The sequence below is a fragment of the Talaromyces rugulosus genome, chromosome VI, assembly GCF_013368755.1.
Source record: "Talaromyces rugulosus chromosome VI, complete sequence".
Lineage (NCBI taxonomy): Eukaryota > Fungi > Ascomycota > Eurotiomycetes > Eurotiales > Trichocomaceae > Talaromyces > Talaromyces rugulosus.
In genome coordinates, this window is record NC_049566.1 from 899,292 (window position 1) to 914,993 (window position 15,702).

General features: G+C 48.4%; 3 protein-coding genes across 3 annotated transcripts; 2 read left to right on the forward strand and 1 right to left on the reverse strand.

The window, feature by feature from the left end:
* Positions 1 to 1,412: 1,412 nt before the first annotated feature.
* Positions 1,413 to 2,980, forward strand: TRUGW13939_10664 (uncharacterized protein; the record flags this gene model as incomplete). Its single annotated transcript, XM_035493774.1, has 3 exons — positions 1,413 to 1,541; positions 1,607 to 1,751; positions 1,830 to 2,980. The coding sequence occupies 3 exons, from the start codon at positions 1,413 to 1,415 to the stop codon at positions 2,978 to 2,980; spliced, it is 1,425 nt and encodes a 474-aa protein (XP_035349667.1).
* A 975-nt stretch (positions 2,981 to 3,955) lies between these two features.
* TRUGW13939_10665 (uncharacterized protein) lies at positions 3,956 to 5,552 on the reverse strand (the record flags this gene model as incomplete). Its single annotated transcript, XM_035493775.1, has 3 exons — positions 3,956 to 4,132; positions 4,186 to 5,124; positions 5,196 to 5,552. 3 exons carry the CDS (start codon positions 5,550 to 5,552, stop codon positions 3,956 to 3,958), a joined length of 1,473 nt encoding a protein of 490 aa, XP_035349668.1.
* A 1,436-nt stretch (positions 5,553 to 6,988) lies between these two features.
* On the forward strand, positions 6,989 to 14,840 carry TRUGW13939_10666 (uncharacterized protein; the record flags this gene model as incomplete). Its single annotated transcript, XM_035493776.1, has 8 exons — positions 6,989 to 9,491; positions 9,544 to 9,908; positions 9,965 to 13,661; positions 13,715 to 13,869; positions 13,942 to 14,247; positions 14,298 to 14,510; positions 14,596 to 14,760; positions 14,808 to 14,840. The coding sequence occupies 8 exons, from the start codon at positions 6,989 to 6,991 to the stop codon at positions 14,838 to 14,840; spliced, it is 7,437 nt and encodes a 2,478-aa protein (XP_035349669.1).
* Between the last annotated feature and the right edge of the window lie 862 nt (positions 14,841 to 15,702).

Below are 15,702 nucleotides of genomic sequence, written 5' to 3' on the forward strand. Positions count from 1 at the left end.
ATGCTAAATCGCCTGTCGAGACACTGCGGATGCCGACTCTGATCGTAGTTAGACGTGAGAATCAAATCTCGCCATTACAGCAGGCAGAGAAATACAGAGCTCGCCTACCAAACGGAAAGTTGGAGATTCTAGATGGTGTGTCCTTGAGGATTTGGAGGCAACGGCAAGAGTGGTTTAAGGGTTTTTTAAGTGAGAGTAACAAAGAAGCTGTACGAAAGATAATTTTAGTCATCAATTTAGTTTGTGTAGTTTCAGTTAGTTGTTTCCTTCAGAATGTATGGAAATAACAGCAATTGAATCCAGAGAAACATTTCTCTAGCTCGGTTTTGGAAATTTGATAGACCTTACACGGATAAGAAAAGCCACTAACTTGGATAGCCTGTAATATTTGATTCTGCTTCAAGTAGTCATTAACTAGCCACTAGAAAGGGAGAAACTCTAGTCTCTTCGTCCTGGAGCTGAACAAAAATATTGTTCTTCCGGATGAAAGTCACGGAGTATTAAGTCATTTTGTCATTTTATTTCTTCACTGAGTTGCCTTTTAAAAGAAACCAAACACAATATTTAGGGAGAGGAGACATCCTAATAACTACTTGATGTGTACATAGTGACAAATGCGTTGCCGCCTATGATTGGCTCAAACTCCCTTTTTGGAGCCAGCGCGGAACTATCATAGGATAGATCTCAAGATAATATTGTATATATGAAGCTTGATTGATTGCCATTCTTGATGTTTTCTTTTCAACCCCTCATACTAATACGTGGCAATTCCCAATTGGTCCACTAGATCGGTTTTCGCGTAATACGATGGTACCAATACGGAGTACAATAAGGATTAGTGGATGAAATTGGAACGCATCACCAGAAAAAGAAAATAACTTCTATTGCGGTTTCCAATGCAACAGTCACATACAATAACCATACTAGCAGGGATTAATTTGATTAAACATGCACGGCACCCGCAAAAGCAATATCCTAATGCAATTAATGGCCGCAACAGGCCGAATCTCGGGGTAACAGATTTTACAGCCTTGTGTTTACGAGAAACCTACTTAATACTTGTACTACATAGTAGTAATTACTAATTAGCTGTTCCCAGCATGCATCTAGCCCGGCCAGCTCTGTTAGTGCCAATTTTAGAATGGGAAAACCATATGGCGTGCTGTTGATAGAGCCGTAAGCGACCAATTATATCCCTTGAAAGTCCGGGCATGCAGCCTCGTACGAGCTTGAGTTTTGGCCATCCTGCCGTGCAGCAAGACTCCTCGTATTGGTAGCTTCTCCGAGAAGTTCATCTCGTAAGGTCACACTTATCATTAGAACTAGGCTGGGTGGTTTTCGAGACTCCTTCCATTCACTTTCTCCTGATGCTATTCTAACCCAACATCGACGACTACGACGCGAGTCAGGCCATGCTCAAGTTTATATCGGGCCTTGTGCTCTATTTCCAATCTGGAAAACAACATGTTGCCCCAGTCACGGAGCAGACGCGGAACGAGCGACTGCCGGAGCTTTTGTTTGCTAACATCCCTCAGTGCACTGTACATATCTCCGCTTCTTCTATAAGCAAGAAGTGTCTTGGAGGCTGATTTTATTACGATTCTAGCTAAAATGCATCTACCCACAAGCTCTCGAATGTGGCTGCGCATACTCCGACTTTCAGTGCATTTGCAGTTCCATTGGTGAGATAGCGGAAGATGAACAAGTCGAGTTCTGCATTACCCAGTGTCCGCAAAATGAGGACCAACGATGTCAGTATTATTTTGCCGTCTAAATTACAATTACTGCTCTTTATTCAAATATAGCACTAACGCGGAAAACAATATTAGATGCGCCGTCGCGAATTCTTGACTTTTGCGAACTATTAGGCGTCGAGGTCCACCTCCCAAAATATATGGATCAATTTGCAAATTTGCACAGACGACAATCAGACCTACCCATAACATATCCTGATGCGAGCTATACTGATCCTGTCTATACTGATCCTGGCTATTCCGATCCTGGCTATAGTGATCCTGCCTATTCCTCCCAGACAACTTCTTACATATTGAATCCCGCAACAGTGTTTATCACCTCGACTAGCTCCGCGAAACCAACCTCTACTGGCACAAATACCGACACAACAACGCCTACTAGTACGCCAGCACCAACTAATACAAACCCATCTGGTAATAGCGGATCAGGCGAGTCATCATCGTCATCTTCGTCGTCATCATCCTCAGGCGGTCTGTCCACGGGTGCAAAAGCTGGAATAGGAATCGCTGTCCCAGTGGCTGTTATTATACTTGTCCTAGGCATATTCTTGTTTTACCGCAGACGGAAAGCAGCCAAAAATAATAACCAGCTTGATAGCAATGGCGGAGATCCAAAGAAATCCGTACCTTTTGGCGGCGTCGAAGCAGATGCAGGACCGCCACCGGCAGAAGCCGATGGGAATCCCCTGAATGAAGCAGATAGCGGATCTATACTACCCTCACCCGAAAGTCAGAATCAACCTAGGACAACAGTTCCCATCTACGAATTAAGCGGTAAATCTACTGCTATTAGACCCCCTCCTCCCGCGGCTCTCGCACCACACAGACAGAATGAGTCGTTGAATAGACAATATTCAGTGACATCTTCGACAAGTATATCCCGAAAGGCAGTTGAGTCTTCTCCTACCCAGACAGAGTCGGAAATTGAGGGCGGCAGAGCATTATCGTCCAAGGACCCAGCTAGTGCTGTCAATGACGCTCAACCCTCTGAGAATATCAATAATTCCGAACAGCAAAGTTCACAGCAAAAGGAGCCGGAAACGGAATTGAATGCGCAAACGTCTGCCAGCGTTGAACAAAACGACCTGCAGCAGCTAGAAGAGGAAATGGCACAAGTACGGGCGCAAAGAGAGCGCTTGCAACATTTGCAAATGTTAGAAGAGAGGGAAGAACAACTGAAGAAACAGATTGCTGCGAGGAAAGCTGCTGCGAAGTCGACGGAATAATGTAATTATGATTGGTTCATCAAACTTATTTTCATCACCAATACGGGGAATCATGATTCGCTCAATATAGCCTTAATTTTTTCAGTGATTTCCACACCTTTATAATATGTTGACGAAGTTTCAAAACTATACAAGATGGTGATATTGATATGCTTGTTGGCGAACTTAGGATAGTAACATAATTTATGATCGAAAATCATTTTGGACACCAAGTTTTGGCTATAAATACCATGTTCATTTTTAAATCCGGAATAACCCGAAGAAAGACCGAATATACCGAAGGTCTGACCGCCCAAGCACCAAAGGTGTTGGTTGGAAAACGCCTTGTTTAGTCGACTAGGGATTGCTACCTCGCTCGCCATTCTCGTAGTTCGAAATACTGCAGTCGATAGGGAAAGAGGTATAGTCGGTTCAAACACTTTTGAGGACGATACTTTTTGCAAGACGTATCCAGACGACCAAAGATATCTAGTAAGCTTTACAAGTCGAATTAGTAGGACAATCAGATCAATTAGAATTTCAATAATAACATTGAACGAGTTAGTAAAATTATGCTCAGTAAGTGCTTGGCATTGATCCAGGAGCGAAGCTTGATTTATTATGAGATGATGTTAAAGTGGCAGAGAGCGGTGCTGACCCAGTAGAGGCAGCCGCATATCTCTTTTACGTATTGTAAACACTCTAGTCAACTCTATGACTTGTATATTTGGATGTATATATGTTTCTTGAAATGAGGTGTATGACTGCATAGCGGACAATACAGACCCTCGGTCATACATATAGATAATATCAATGACGAGACAAGATAGAAAACAGTGTAAAACCATGTTAAGCGATAGGACCCATGAAAGACAAAAAAAGTAGACCTGCGCCGTGTAGAAATCACCAGTTACCCAATTCGCACCAGTTGCATGTAGAGGACAAGTTAAAACGCAACTGTCCTATGATTGGAGACACCTGTCAACAAACGATAATTTAGGCGACAACAGCGTCTTTGATGTGGCTGTAGATGGCACCAAGCTCCTCGTTCATCACTTCCTGAGCGTTGACGATCATCTCGTCGACCTGCTCGCCAACACTCTTGACCTTGTAGCCACCCTTGGCGATGATCTCGGTGAAGTTGTTGCTTCCGGCACCGTTCCAGGCGAGAATCTGGGCACAAAATTAGAATATGTTATTGCAATCTCGAGGGTTAATCAACTTACGTTGGTAGTGTCGGAAGGAACATCGGTCAGAGCACCTTGAGTGCCAACAGAGATCAAGCTCTCCTTCAGCTTCTTGGGGGTGATCTCAGCAACGGCAAAAGCGGAGTCGCTGGCGGGTTGGAGGGAGAGGTAGTAGGCCAAAAGACCGGCAACGTGAGGAGAAGCCATCGAGGTACCAGAGATGGTGTTAACGGCGTACTTGCTGCCGATCCAGGTGGACAGAATGTTCAGGCCAGGGGCAAAGATGTCATTGCACTTGCCGTAGTTGGAGAAGTAAGCACGCTCGTCAGCCAAGGTGGAGGCACCGACGGTGACGGCCTTCTCGGCGGCAGCAGGAGAATAGTTGCAGGAGTCGGCGTTGTCGTTACCAGCAGCGACGGCAAAGTGGATACCAGCATCCACGGCAGCGTTAACAGCCTTGTCAAGAGTGACCGACTTGCCGCCACCAAGACTCATGTTGGCAGCGCTGCCCTTGAAGCCCTTGGCCTTTCCAGCCTTGGCATCCTTGACCTTCTTGATGTGCTGGGTAGCAGCCCACTCAACACCGGTGACGACATCGGACATGGAGCCGGAGCCGTTGGAGCGCAGAACCTTGACAGCGTAGACGTTGGCCTTCTTGGCGACACCATACTTCTTGCCAGCAATGGTTCCAGAGCAGTGGGTGCCGTGTCCGTTGCCATCTTCATCGGCATCACCGGCAGGGATAGTCTTGCCCCAGGAAGCGCGGCCCTCAAAGTCAACGTGGTCGGTGTTGGTGCCGGTGTCGATGACGTAAACATCGACACCCTCACCGCCTTCAGCAGCATAGAGGTACTTGTTGAAGGTTCCGAAGCTCAACGAGTCCCGGTGAGAGATACGAGCCAGACCCCAGGGAGCATTCTTCTCTACCGAGGGGTCTTCCATGGTGTGGACAAGCGAGTCTTTCTCGATGTATTCGACCTGTTCCGGGTCGGGTTGGTCAGCAGATGGCTCTCTTTAACCAGGGCGACGATAAGCAACAGAAAACTCACATCAGGATGGCGACGGATGGCGTCGATCACGTTTTCATCGAAGTGGCCAGTGTATCCCAGCAAGGAACCGGCAATGTCAAAGGAGTTCTTGAGACCCTGGAAGAGGCCTCCGGTGAAAGGGAAGGAACGCTTTCGGAGCTCATTGTGCTGCATGTGGATGTCCTGCACCCAGGTCTGGTGAGCGGCAGCCGAGGCCGAGTCTACATGGTTCTTGAAAACAATGATATACGAGTCTGGGATTTCCTCGGCGTTGGAGGAGGAGAGGATGGGAGCGGCTCCGTTGTGGATGGAGCTGGGGATGATCGGTGACGCAACGGCCAGCAGCGGCAGCAGCGAAAGGCCGAAGATGCCTTTCATGGTGACGACGGGGGTAGAAAACAGTGAAAAAAGAATGAGATGGAAACAAGACAGATGAGGGTGTGAGCGTGCGAGTGAGTGAGTGGGAGATGGGAATAGCAGGAAGAGGATGATGATGACGAGGGAGAGAGGAAGAGCGAGGGAGAGAGCAGTTCAAGTAGGCGGCAGATAACGCGATTGCGAGGCAGGCAGGCAGCGGCCGGGCGGGGGGCTGGGCGAGCCTGACCACTGGCCGCAGCCGATGGCGCAACTCCGATCACGGCTTAGCGCGCTGGGCCGGGTGAGGCGTGACTTGGTCGGGGCCGGCCAATCGGCGGCCGGCGAGTGGGGCCCGCAGCAACTGACCTGATCACGACTTCAAGGTTGCCATGAACAACACTGCACAACCACGGTGGGAATGGCGGGTTCTTGCTGGGTAGGACAGTGTCTGCCCTGTGATCGAGGAGGGCATGGAAGCATAGGTCTGTGTCGGACGAGCTGCGACTGCGTAGCTGCTGGTTAGTCCACTACGTACTAACTAGTATGGGGAAGGAGCAGCGTGACTCACAGCCATATCCCGTGACCGCTAGCTCTCCCAACAAGTACTGTAGTTACTATCATCCATTCCATGGCAACAATACTAATATTAATTAGGTTTGATGGTGATGCGTGCAGGCTGAGCTGAGCTCCGTCAAGCTGCGAGGCTAATTATAGGCTGATTAATTCGAGGTGGACGGTGTATGATGATCGATCCTATTGCAATAACGCCCCTGCAGTCAGCTCAGATAAGCTTGGCTGTTGCGATAACGGGTTGATATTGATAGCCGGGCCATTACATCATCGGCTGCACCCTCCACCGTTGCCCAGTTCCCCGTCCTGTCCGTAGTATTGTCCATCCTCATGATTGCGACCATTACGGAGGCCATTCAAATATTATGATTGAGACCATGCCAATTGTTCTTCTGCCGATCGTGCTCGCGTGCCTCGTCGTCGGCTGACCTGCAGTGGGCCCCGATAGCTTATCGCCTTATCGCGCAGCAAGCAGTCACGTGACGCGTGCCTGCCCTGACCCACTTGCGTCACAGGACGAATGGCCCGCTGTCAGAGTCAGAGCTGAATCTCCATTGTCCAGCTCGCGCGCGTGCAACGTCTTGCAGGAAGAGTCCGTCTGTCCTGCCCTGCTTGATCTCGGCCTCCTTGCTTTCGTGCGGCTCTATTACACGTTCGCCCAGACGCTTCATGCCCTAATCCGTCTGCATACCAGGCGAACCTCCACGCCCGCGACCCACATCGAAATTGTCTCGTCACCACCAGGCAAATGATCCGATCAGCCTGATTGACAGCCTCTCCCCTCCCGCTGAGGCTTGGTCGGCCAGAGATCTAGGGGTGTCGGCCTGGCTCTTGATCTTGATGGTGCCATCGATTCGAAAAACCGCAGCGAAGTTCTGGGCGGCACAATGACCGGCACCCCCGCCCAGCGACGTTCCCCGTCCCCTTCGTCGTCCACCACGCCCGAACGAGCTCTTGCCGAATTGACTCCGGTCATCCAATCCCTGCGAGAAACCTGTGACCGTGACCCCTTTGATACCAATGCCGCCCTGGCATCCATCGAGCACGTTTTACGACTACGTCACTCGCTGATCGACTCGGAAAGACCCCGCGAGTCGAAAGATGCTTTTCGCAACCTCGGCGCTTTCCAGACCGTGCTGCATCTTGCCCGCCATCTAGCGCGGCTATACGACCCGAAAACCCAGTCGACCGATATCATCAACAACCTGTTGACCCTTTTCAAAGACGTCTTGTCCGTTCTCTCCGAATGCCTAAAGGACCATCCTGGGAATAGACGGTACTTTGCAAAGAAGATCGATTCAGGCGGTTCAGCAGTGATCGAGGAGACATTGAAACTCTTTGTGGACAAATTCGATGATGGCGGGTTCCGAACCGAGCAGCTGTATGGCGCTGTTCTTGCCGCCGCTCTCAACCAGGAGACGGCCAGTGACTTTTTCACCGTGCTGAGCGCCAAATATGCCCCAAAGTCCGACTCTACCGCCATTGAAAATGTTCGTTCCGGTGTTGATAAGATGCTGGGGCCTGCGGAAACAGTCGAGCTGCACGAGTTTATTGGCCCTTTTTTGCGAACATGGATCTATCAAATATCACGCAGCACCACTTCTACCGTTCAAAGACTGGCCATCCCCGCATGTCTTTACCGATTGGCTTCGAATTCACGGCAAAACATGATTACCCTTCATTCCACCGGCATGTTCTCGTCCGTTCTGCCCATGCTTTTCGATGACAAGTTGTCGCTGAATGAAAGAATACTATACCGGGAACTTGCCGCTCTTCTTGCTGCCCAAGGTATCAACAAGCTTGACGACGCGACATATTTGTACCAGAAGGCTTGTGACTCTGCCGACGTCTCCCGCTTCTTGCTGCATGCTGTCCAAGCTTCCAAAGCTCCCCCTGATATCGAATTCGACCTGTCGTCTCACGGTTTCTCATCCATTGAAATATCTACATTGGGTCGGCCATTTCCGCCAGTCTCTTCTTCTGGATATACATTATCAGTGTGGGCCCGGTTTGACCGGTTTGACCCTCAATCCCACACCACCATATTCGGCGCCTTTGATGCCAAGCAGATTTGTTTTGTGCTTGCCTATATCGAAAAAGATAGCCGCCACTTCATTTTGCAGACCTCTATCAGTGGAGAACGACCAAGTGTTCGTTTCAAGACAGCCACGTTCGAGCCAGGCCGATGGTACCATATATGTCTGATCCATCGAAAGCCTCGGCCAGGCTCCAGCCCTCGCGCTTCGCTTTTCGTGGACGGTGAATTTGTAGAACAGTTAAAAATCGATTACCCAAACACACCACTTGCCCGGTCCACGACCAAGCATCCTCGTGTGCAAGCTTTCCTGGGCACGCCTCAAGACCTGGCTGTCAGGCTCGGCAAGGGGGTCTGCACATCGAGGTGGTCTCTAGCTAATGCTATGCTTTTCGATGACACCTTTAGTGATGACCTGGTGTCTGTATTCTATCATCTCGGTCCACGCTACCATGGTAATTTTCAAGACTGTTTGGGCTCGTTCCAGACCTATGGTGCTTCTGCAGCACTGAATTTACGAAACGAGTCTCTCCATCCCGGTAAAGAGGAGCACTCGGATATTGTGACCGCCATACGTCAAAAGGCCAGCAGCCTAGTACAAGAGTCCTCTTTGTTACTAAACATATCTCCTACCGCAATTCTGGATGACGACGACAGTAATTTTGTGGACGAAACCCAGCTTGTCAAATCACTGTCAAAACAAGCAGCCAAGAATCTGCAACAGATGATCAAAGCCGGAAGCAACGCCATTGCTATCAATGGTGCCATTCCATCTATAAACGACGCCTTAACACGCTCCCATGGCGTGGCAATTTTGACCGGCGATCCTGTTGTGTCTGTGCCTCAGGCCCTTGACGATTCCAGTTGGCGAATCGGTGGGTGTGCGGCCGTACATTTGCATATGCTTCAAGTCGCTACTACCCCGGAAAACACAATTCTTGCAGTTCAAATATTGTTCGAAGCCATTGAAGATAGCTGGAGAAATAGCGAGGCCATGGAAAGAGAAAATGGCTACGGCATCCTTGCATTGCTCCTTCGAGAAAAGCTTGGATTTCCGCAAAGTAGTCAAGCTGGCGGCGCGTTGAAAATATCGACCGTTTGCTCCGATAATAGAGAACGGTCTTCCCTAGCAATCGAGCTCTTACGGCACATCCTATCGTTCGTTGGATACAATTATGACGAACCAAACAAATCCATCATCACGAATCCGCTCGCTTATCGTATTCTGCTCGTCGACCTTGACGTATGGAGATTTGGAGAGCCTTCTCTTCTCCAAATGTATTATTCCCAATTTACGACGTTCGCAGCAGAAAGCCAACATCGCCGTTTCAACGCCAAGCGCTTATCTCGTATGCGTGAGTCCACTCTTTTCCTTCCTTCCTGTATGATGAGGCTAATTTGCCACAGGTGTAAACAAGAGGCTACTTGATGCGCTAAAAGGTGAAGACTTTAGTGAGGAGACGCTAAATCTATTCATACCCGCCTTTCGCTCCTTATTCGAGAGCTGTATATCTGCAGAGCTTCTTCGATCATTGTCGCTGTTCATCACCTTTGCACTTCACGAGGGAAAAGTTCCGAAACTGAACAAGAAAAAGAGCATACGTTTTGAATCTCGCGCCCGGCAGAGTTCTAATTCGTCGGATCGATCTGCAAAGAAGAGCATGCCGAAATCGAAAATTGGCCTCGAGCTACTCCGAATGTATGCTGACTACCTGTGCGCGGCGGGCGATTATGTTACTTTGAAGAAGTTTGCTAGGGCCGTGACAAATAAAGTAAGAACCACAGAATATACCTCCTTTAAATACAACCTACTAACTCACCATCGTAGTGGTTGTTATACCTAATATGCGAAGATGAACCTGAAGTGGTAATCGTGGCGACTAAGATTCTCGCACGACTAATAATTGTCCATGGAGGGGGATACAGCAAGAAACTGGCAGATAAGTCGGGGGGTTATGCAATCATGGGATCACGGCTTAAACGCTGGTGGAATATCGCTACTCTTTGGCCACTTTGCTTCACACTTTTGTTCGGATTGGACGTGGCCGAAGTAGATCTCGATGCAGCAACCGAGCATTCGTCACTTTTAGAAACGCTCATCTCGAAGAATTATGTGAAAGTTGTCTTTCCCGAAGTGCTTCCCGTCATCATAGGCATGCTGGAGACTGGCATGAATAACACAGTGTTCACTAAAGTGTCAGAGAAGGACCAGGGTGTAATTATGAATGCTGTCAAGTTTCTATCGGGAATGCACCTCAAATCCCGAGAGTTTCGAGAATTTGCGGCAACTTCGAGCTACGCGCAACAACTACTACGCGTTTTATTTCCTGTGGCAGGATCGGGGCCAATCAACGCCGATATTGAAGCACAGTTTCGAGACAGCAAGTTCAGTATTCAGCACAACAGTCTCGTGCATCGACCTGCAATGGCTTCTGCACCTGTCTTACACACCTCGACAGTGACGCCCTCGGAACCTTCGGTGACTAAAAATGATGGTTCTCTGCGGCGTTCTTCATCCTTTGTGCTCATTTCATCGGACAAAACCCAGCATTCGTCGTCTTCGGCTCAATTGCATCGGCTCTCGACTCCAAATCTTGAGATTGATGAGTCGCTTGAAAGCAATAGCCTGGTTTTGGAAATTCTCGGCCTTGTTCTAAGAGTCTTTCTCGATCAGATCATAGAGCGGAAAGACTTCACGGGTCTTGGTTTGTTCCTCAAGAGCCCCCCAGGTCCTGCAGATCACCAAATGTATTTCATGTCGTGGATTCTTCGAAGTGTGCTAGCAGAACTACAAGCAACTTTCTCGATAAACGAGAACTTACTCCAAGAAGCTCGAGTATTGACCAACTTGGGACGTTTCATGACACACGTGTCCGAGTCGCTGTTTGAAGGATGGTTTCTTAATGGGGCCAGCTCCACTGTTGACTTGGCCGGGTTTGTTCTCGAGTACCTCTCACGCCCTGAAATTTCTAGCCTGAAAATTATTCGACTGTGCAACCAAGCTATCAGTAACATACGCTCAGTTTTATTCAAAGTTATCATGCTCAAACTATCCGATGTCGACGAGCTGGACTCTTTATCCTTTTTGAATCGCCTCGGTTATTGGCAGACCATTATTCTAGCTTCTGGAGACTCGGAGACCGAGTATAGGAAGTTGTTTTACTACTTGCTCTATACAAAGCTGCTTTCTAATAAACAGGAGGTCAGGCTGGCTGCTATTACGCTCTGGCGGATTGTCCTCGTTCAAAAGCCATTAGAGACTGCATCTATCCTGAACCACGCCCCTGCTTCACTCCAACATCGACTTAGCAATGGATTTGAGGAGTTAGTCGGAATGGATGACGAAGCCTTCTTGAACTGGATTGATGAACAACGCGAAGATCTAGACGCGTTCTTCTTCGGCAGCATCACGAAATTCTGGGACAACTTCGTTACCGAGGAAAATCACAAGACTGAGGAATCAAACCGCACTCGCATAGCAAAACGAAAGGAGAGACTCAAGTTGTGGATCCAGGAGGAAAACTTGGACGAGGAACTGAACCGCAAACATGGCACAACGTTTGACCACTGGACATCCAACATATATGCCTCGGAATTTTTGAAGCATCAAAGACTTTTGCAGGATCAACATGACAATTATTCGTTCATGTGGTCGCACCTTTCTCAATTAACAGCCGACTTGTATCGTTTCGGAGGCTTACTTGAAAAACATGAGGAAGTTCGATGGCGTCTAGACCAGACTGAGGGACGTAGCCGAATGAGGCTGCGTGTTATCCCAGATGAGTCGACTGAACGGCAAGATTATCAACCGAAGCGGAAAGCGTCCGAGCCTCCAGCCCCCAAGGTCAACTCTTCTTTACGAGCTACCGCTGATAGCGAAACAATAAGCGGCGCTCCCATGGCGAACGACCTCGTGGAAGAACCTGTGGAAATGGGGGCAGTGGGAGGCGACGGCGAAGATAGAGGTTCTCTTGAAGACAGCTTTGAAATGATTGACGACCCTCGTGTCGATATCGACGATTACGAGGACAAGAACCGCAAAGTCATGCGAAGTTTGCAACGGGGAGACCAGGTCAAGAGTGTTTGCAACATGTCCCGCATCATGGGTTTAGAAGCTTGCGAGGGCCTCTTGATACTTGGAAAGAACTTTGTCTATATTTTGGACAACTTCTTCCAACGTACAGACGGTGAAATCGTCAATGTCTGGCAAGCTCCTCCCGAAGAACGAGACCCGTTTGTGCGCATGATTGCCGGCCGTGAATCTGATGAGCGGAAATCTCGCGAGCACGAGACTCGGAGCTGGAAATGGCTCGACCTTATCAGTGTCTCAAAACGACGATTCCTGTTCCGCGATGTCGCTCTTGAAATGTTCTTTACGGATGGCCGCAGCTACCTCTTGACGCTGATATCGTCGCGCGCTCGTGATGAACTATACAATCAATTATGTGCACATGCACCGGCAATCGGGGGCAACATAAGTCTGACACGGCCAGAAGACATTTGGAGATTTGAGACGTTGAGAGTTCAAGACGACGCACCCCAATCCTTTGGGTCTAAATTTGCTAGTGTATTTGGGCAATCGTCATTGAACCCAGCAACTCGGAAATGGGTCAAAGGAGAAATATCGAATTTCCACTACTTGATGCTGGTCAATACTCTGGCTGGTAGAACCTTCAATGACCTGACACAGTACCCTGTTTTCCCGTGGGTCCTCGCAGATTACACAAGCGAGGAGTTAGACCTCGACAACCCCCGGACTTTCCGTGATTTGACTAAACCAATGGGCTGTCAGACTTTTGAGAGAGAATCTGAATTCCGCGAGCGGTACAAATCTTTTGCAGAAATGGGCGACGAAAACGCCCCGGCATTCCACTATGGAACGCATTATTCATCTGCGATGATAGTCAGTTCCTACTTGATTCGTTTACAGCCCTTTGTCAAATCATACCTACTACTCCAAGGAGGCACTTTTGACCACGCAGACCGGCTTTTCTATTCAGTAGGCAAGGCATGGGAGTCCGCTTCGCGGGGCAACATGTCTGACGTTCGCGAGCTCATTCCGGAGTTCTTTTATCTTCCAGAATTTATGGTCAATTCGAATAAATACGACTTTGGACTCCGGCAGAATATGAGTAAAGCTATCGATTCCGTGGAGCTGCCTCCATGGGCGAAAGGTGACCCAAAGGTCTTTATAACCAAGCATAGAGAGGCATTGGAAAGCCCTTATGTGACAGAACATCTACACGAATGGATTGATCTTGTCTTTGGGTTTAAACAAAAGGGCGAAGCTGCGATCGAGGCAGCCAACGTCTTTCATCACCTTTCGTACCAAGGAGCAAGAGATCTTGACAACATCGAAGATCCGGTAGAACGGCTAGCTACGATTGGAATTATCCACAACTTTGGGCAAACGCCCCATCAGGTCTTCCCGCGACCTCATCCACGCCGTGACGATTCCAATCGCAAGGAGAGTCGACTTGATACTCTAGCCGAGTCTCTGACAAGGGTTCCACTTTCTTTACTGGGTAATTTATTTATGTCAATATGCAGTGGTATTGAGGCACTAACATTTCTATAGATATCCAAGAGAGAGTTTCCTCTCTATGTATGAGACAGGACCGTCTACTCTGTACAGCTGCCTTTCGGCTGAACGTTCCTCCAAGCTACGACAAATACCTGGAATGGGGATTTTCCGATGGCAGTGTCCGATTCTATGCGGCAGATAGCAAGAAGGTATTTTTCCCTCCCATTATGTCGTCTCCGGCTATATCGATCCCTGGTAAATGCTCACAATTTGAATAACAGCTTCTTGGTCACTTTGAACACTTACACGTCGGCCAATTGTCTAGTGCGCTTTTTGCGGACTCGCAAACACTCGTTACGGCTGGATCTGACTGCATTGTATCGGTATGGTCGTTCATCTCTAATAACCGATCGATGGAGCTATCGCCTCAAGCATGCCTGTTTGGCCATCGATCTCCCGTCTCGGTGCTTGCTGCATCTCGGTCATTCAGTACCCTTTTGTCCGCCTCATTAGATGGGCAGATTATGCTATGGGACCTCAATCGACGATGTTTTGTACGACAACTCCCTGCGGAGGGACCTGTAGAGGTATGTAACCCCTGCTTATCATGTGTGATATATTGCTAATATCCCAGCAGTGTGCTCGGATCAACGATATGACGGGAACCATTATGGTCTGTCGGGGCAGGCGCATCACATTATATTCCTTGAATGGTGCTCTTCTCCTTGACCAGGATATATGCGAAACGAGCGACGACGGTATTGTGTCGTGTGCATTTTACGAGGGGGCCGGCAACGAGTGGCTAGAAAGAGAACTCCTCTTCACGGGCCATAAGAGAGGACTTGTCAACGTGAGTCTTTTTTTTTTTTGATGACATATAAACGGAGGTCACAAATCCGAAATCTTGCTGACGATTTGGGGGTGGGGGTTGTTAGGTTTGGAGCAAAGTCGTCCGAAATGGACGGTTTGATCTGGATTTGATTCGACAACTTCATCATGTGGACCATAGCAAAGACACCGGGGCGAATGTCGTGGCAGGTATCAGCTGCATTCTGCCGCTTCCAACTACGGTGTATACCGGTGACGAAGCCGGACGAGTTGTGAGTTTTATTTTGCTGTATGGATGACTGGTCTAACGTGTTTATAGTATGAGTGGGATTGTATCCAACGCCGGTCTTGAAATTATTATTATAGTATACGTATAAACGTTGAAATGTTGACGACTTGATCGTACATCCAAAGCGAAGCCATGGCATTTTATATTCTAGAATTGCACGTGGCCTTGGGGCAGGCGCAACCAGTATATACACACTCTTTCGATGGGTTTGTTTTTGTTTTTGTTTTGATCATTGCTCGGAGTTTGTGAGAGGCTTAAAAAAGCACACGGAAAGCTTCATTAGAAAAAGTATTATTGAATAAGATTACGAACTGCATATACTTTTCCTTTCTTTTTTGGATTGAATGAATAATACGGATTTGTGTTCCGATGTTTTCTATCGGTGGAAAAAATATCGATAATCCTCGTGACATGGAGTGCCCGCGATTTGAGGTGAACGCTTTAGGGCAAAGCGGCAATTGGAATTCCGAATAATACACCACGCCAGTTCCATCGGAGCACTGTGGTCCGGCTGAGTAGAAGAGCTGTCCATTTGCGAATGCACGTGGTTTGATTCCTGCTTCTCCCGGCTAAAGGATGTGGAAATGGAGGTTCTAGACGTTGCGGTGTATATCACATATCGCAAAAGCAGGCAATACTGGATGCCAACCTGCCTATTCTAGGATACGGAACATGAATAACAGCGGCAACTAAAAGAGTCTAGGCAGTATATAACTGTAAAAACCTTACATAAGCCGGGGGTGTGCGGTATTTGTCGCACAGCAGACGACCGGCGTCATAGCCCCACCATGCCACCCCCGGCCTTCTCCCCTCCCCTCGCCACAGAGCGCTCTCACTACTATTAATTCAAGCTACATCTCTCAACTTGCCAAACTTCATCATCGCAAAACTTCTTTTTACCCTTCCATTGTACCCAGATACCCGT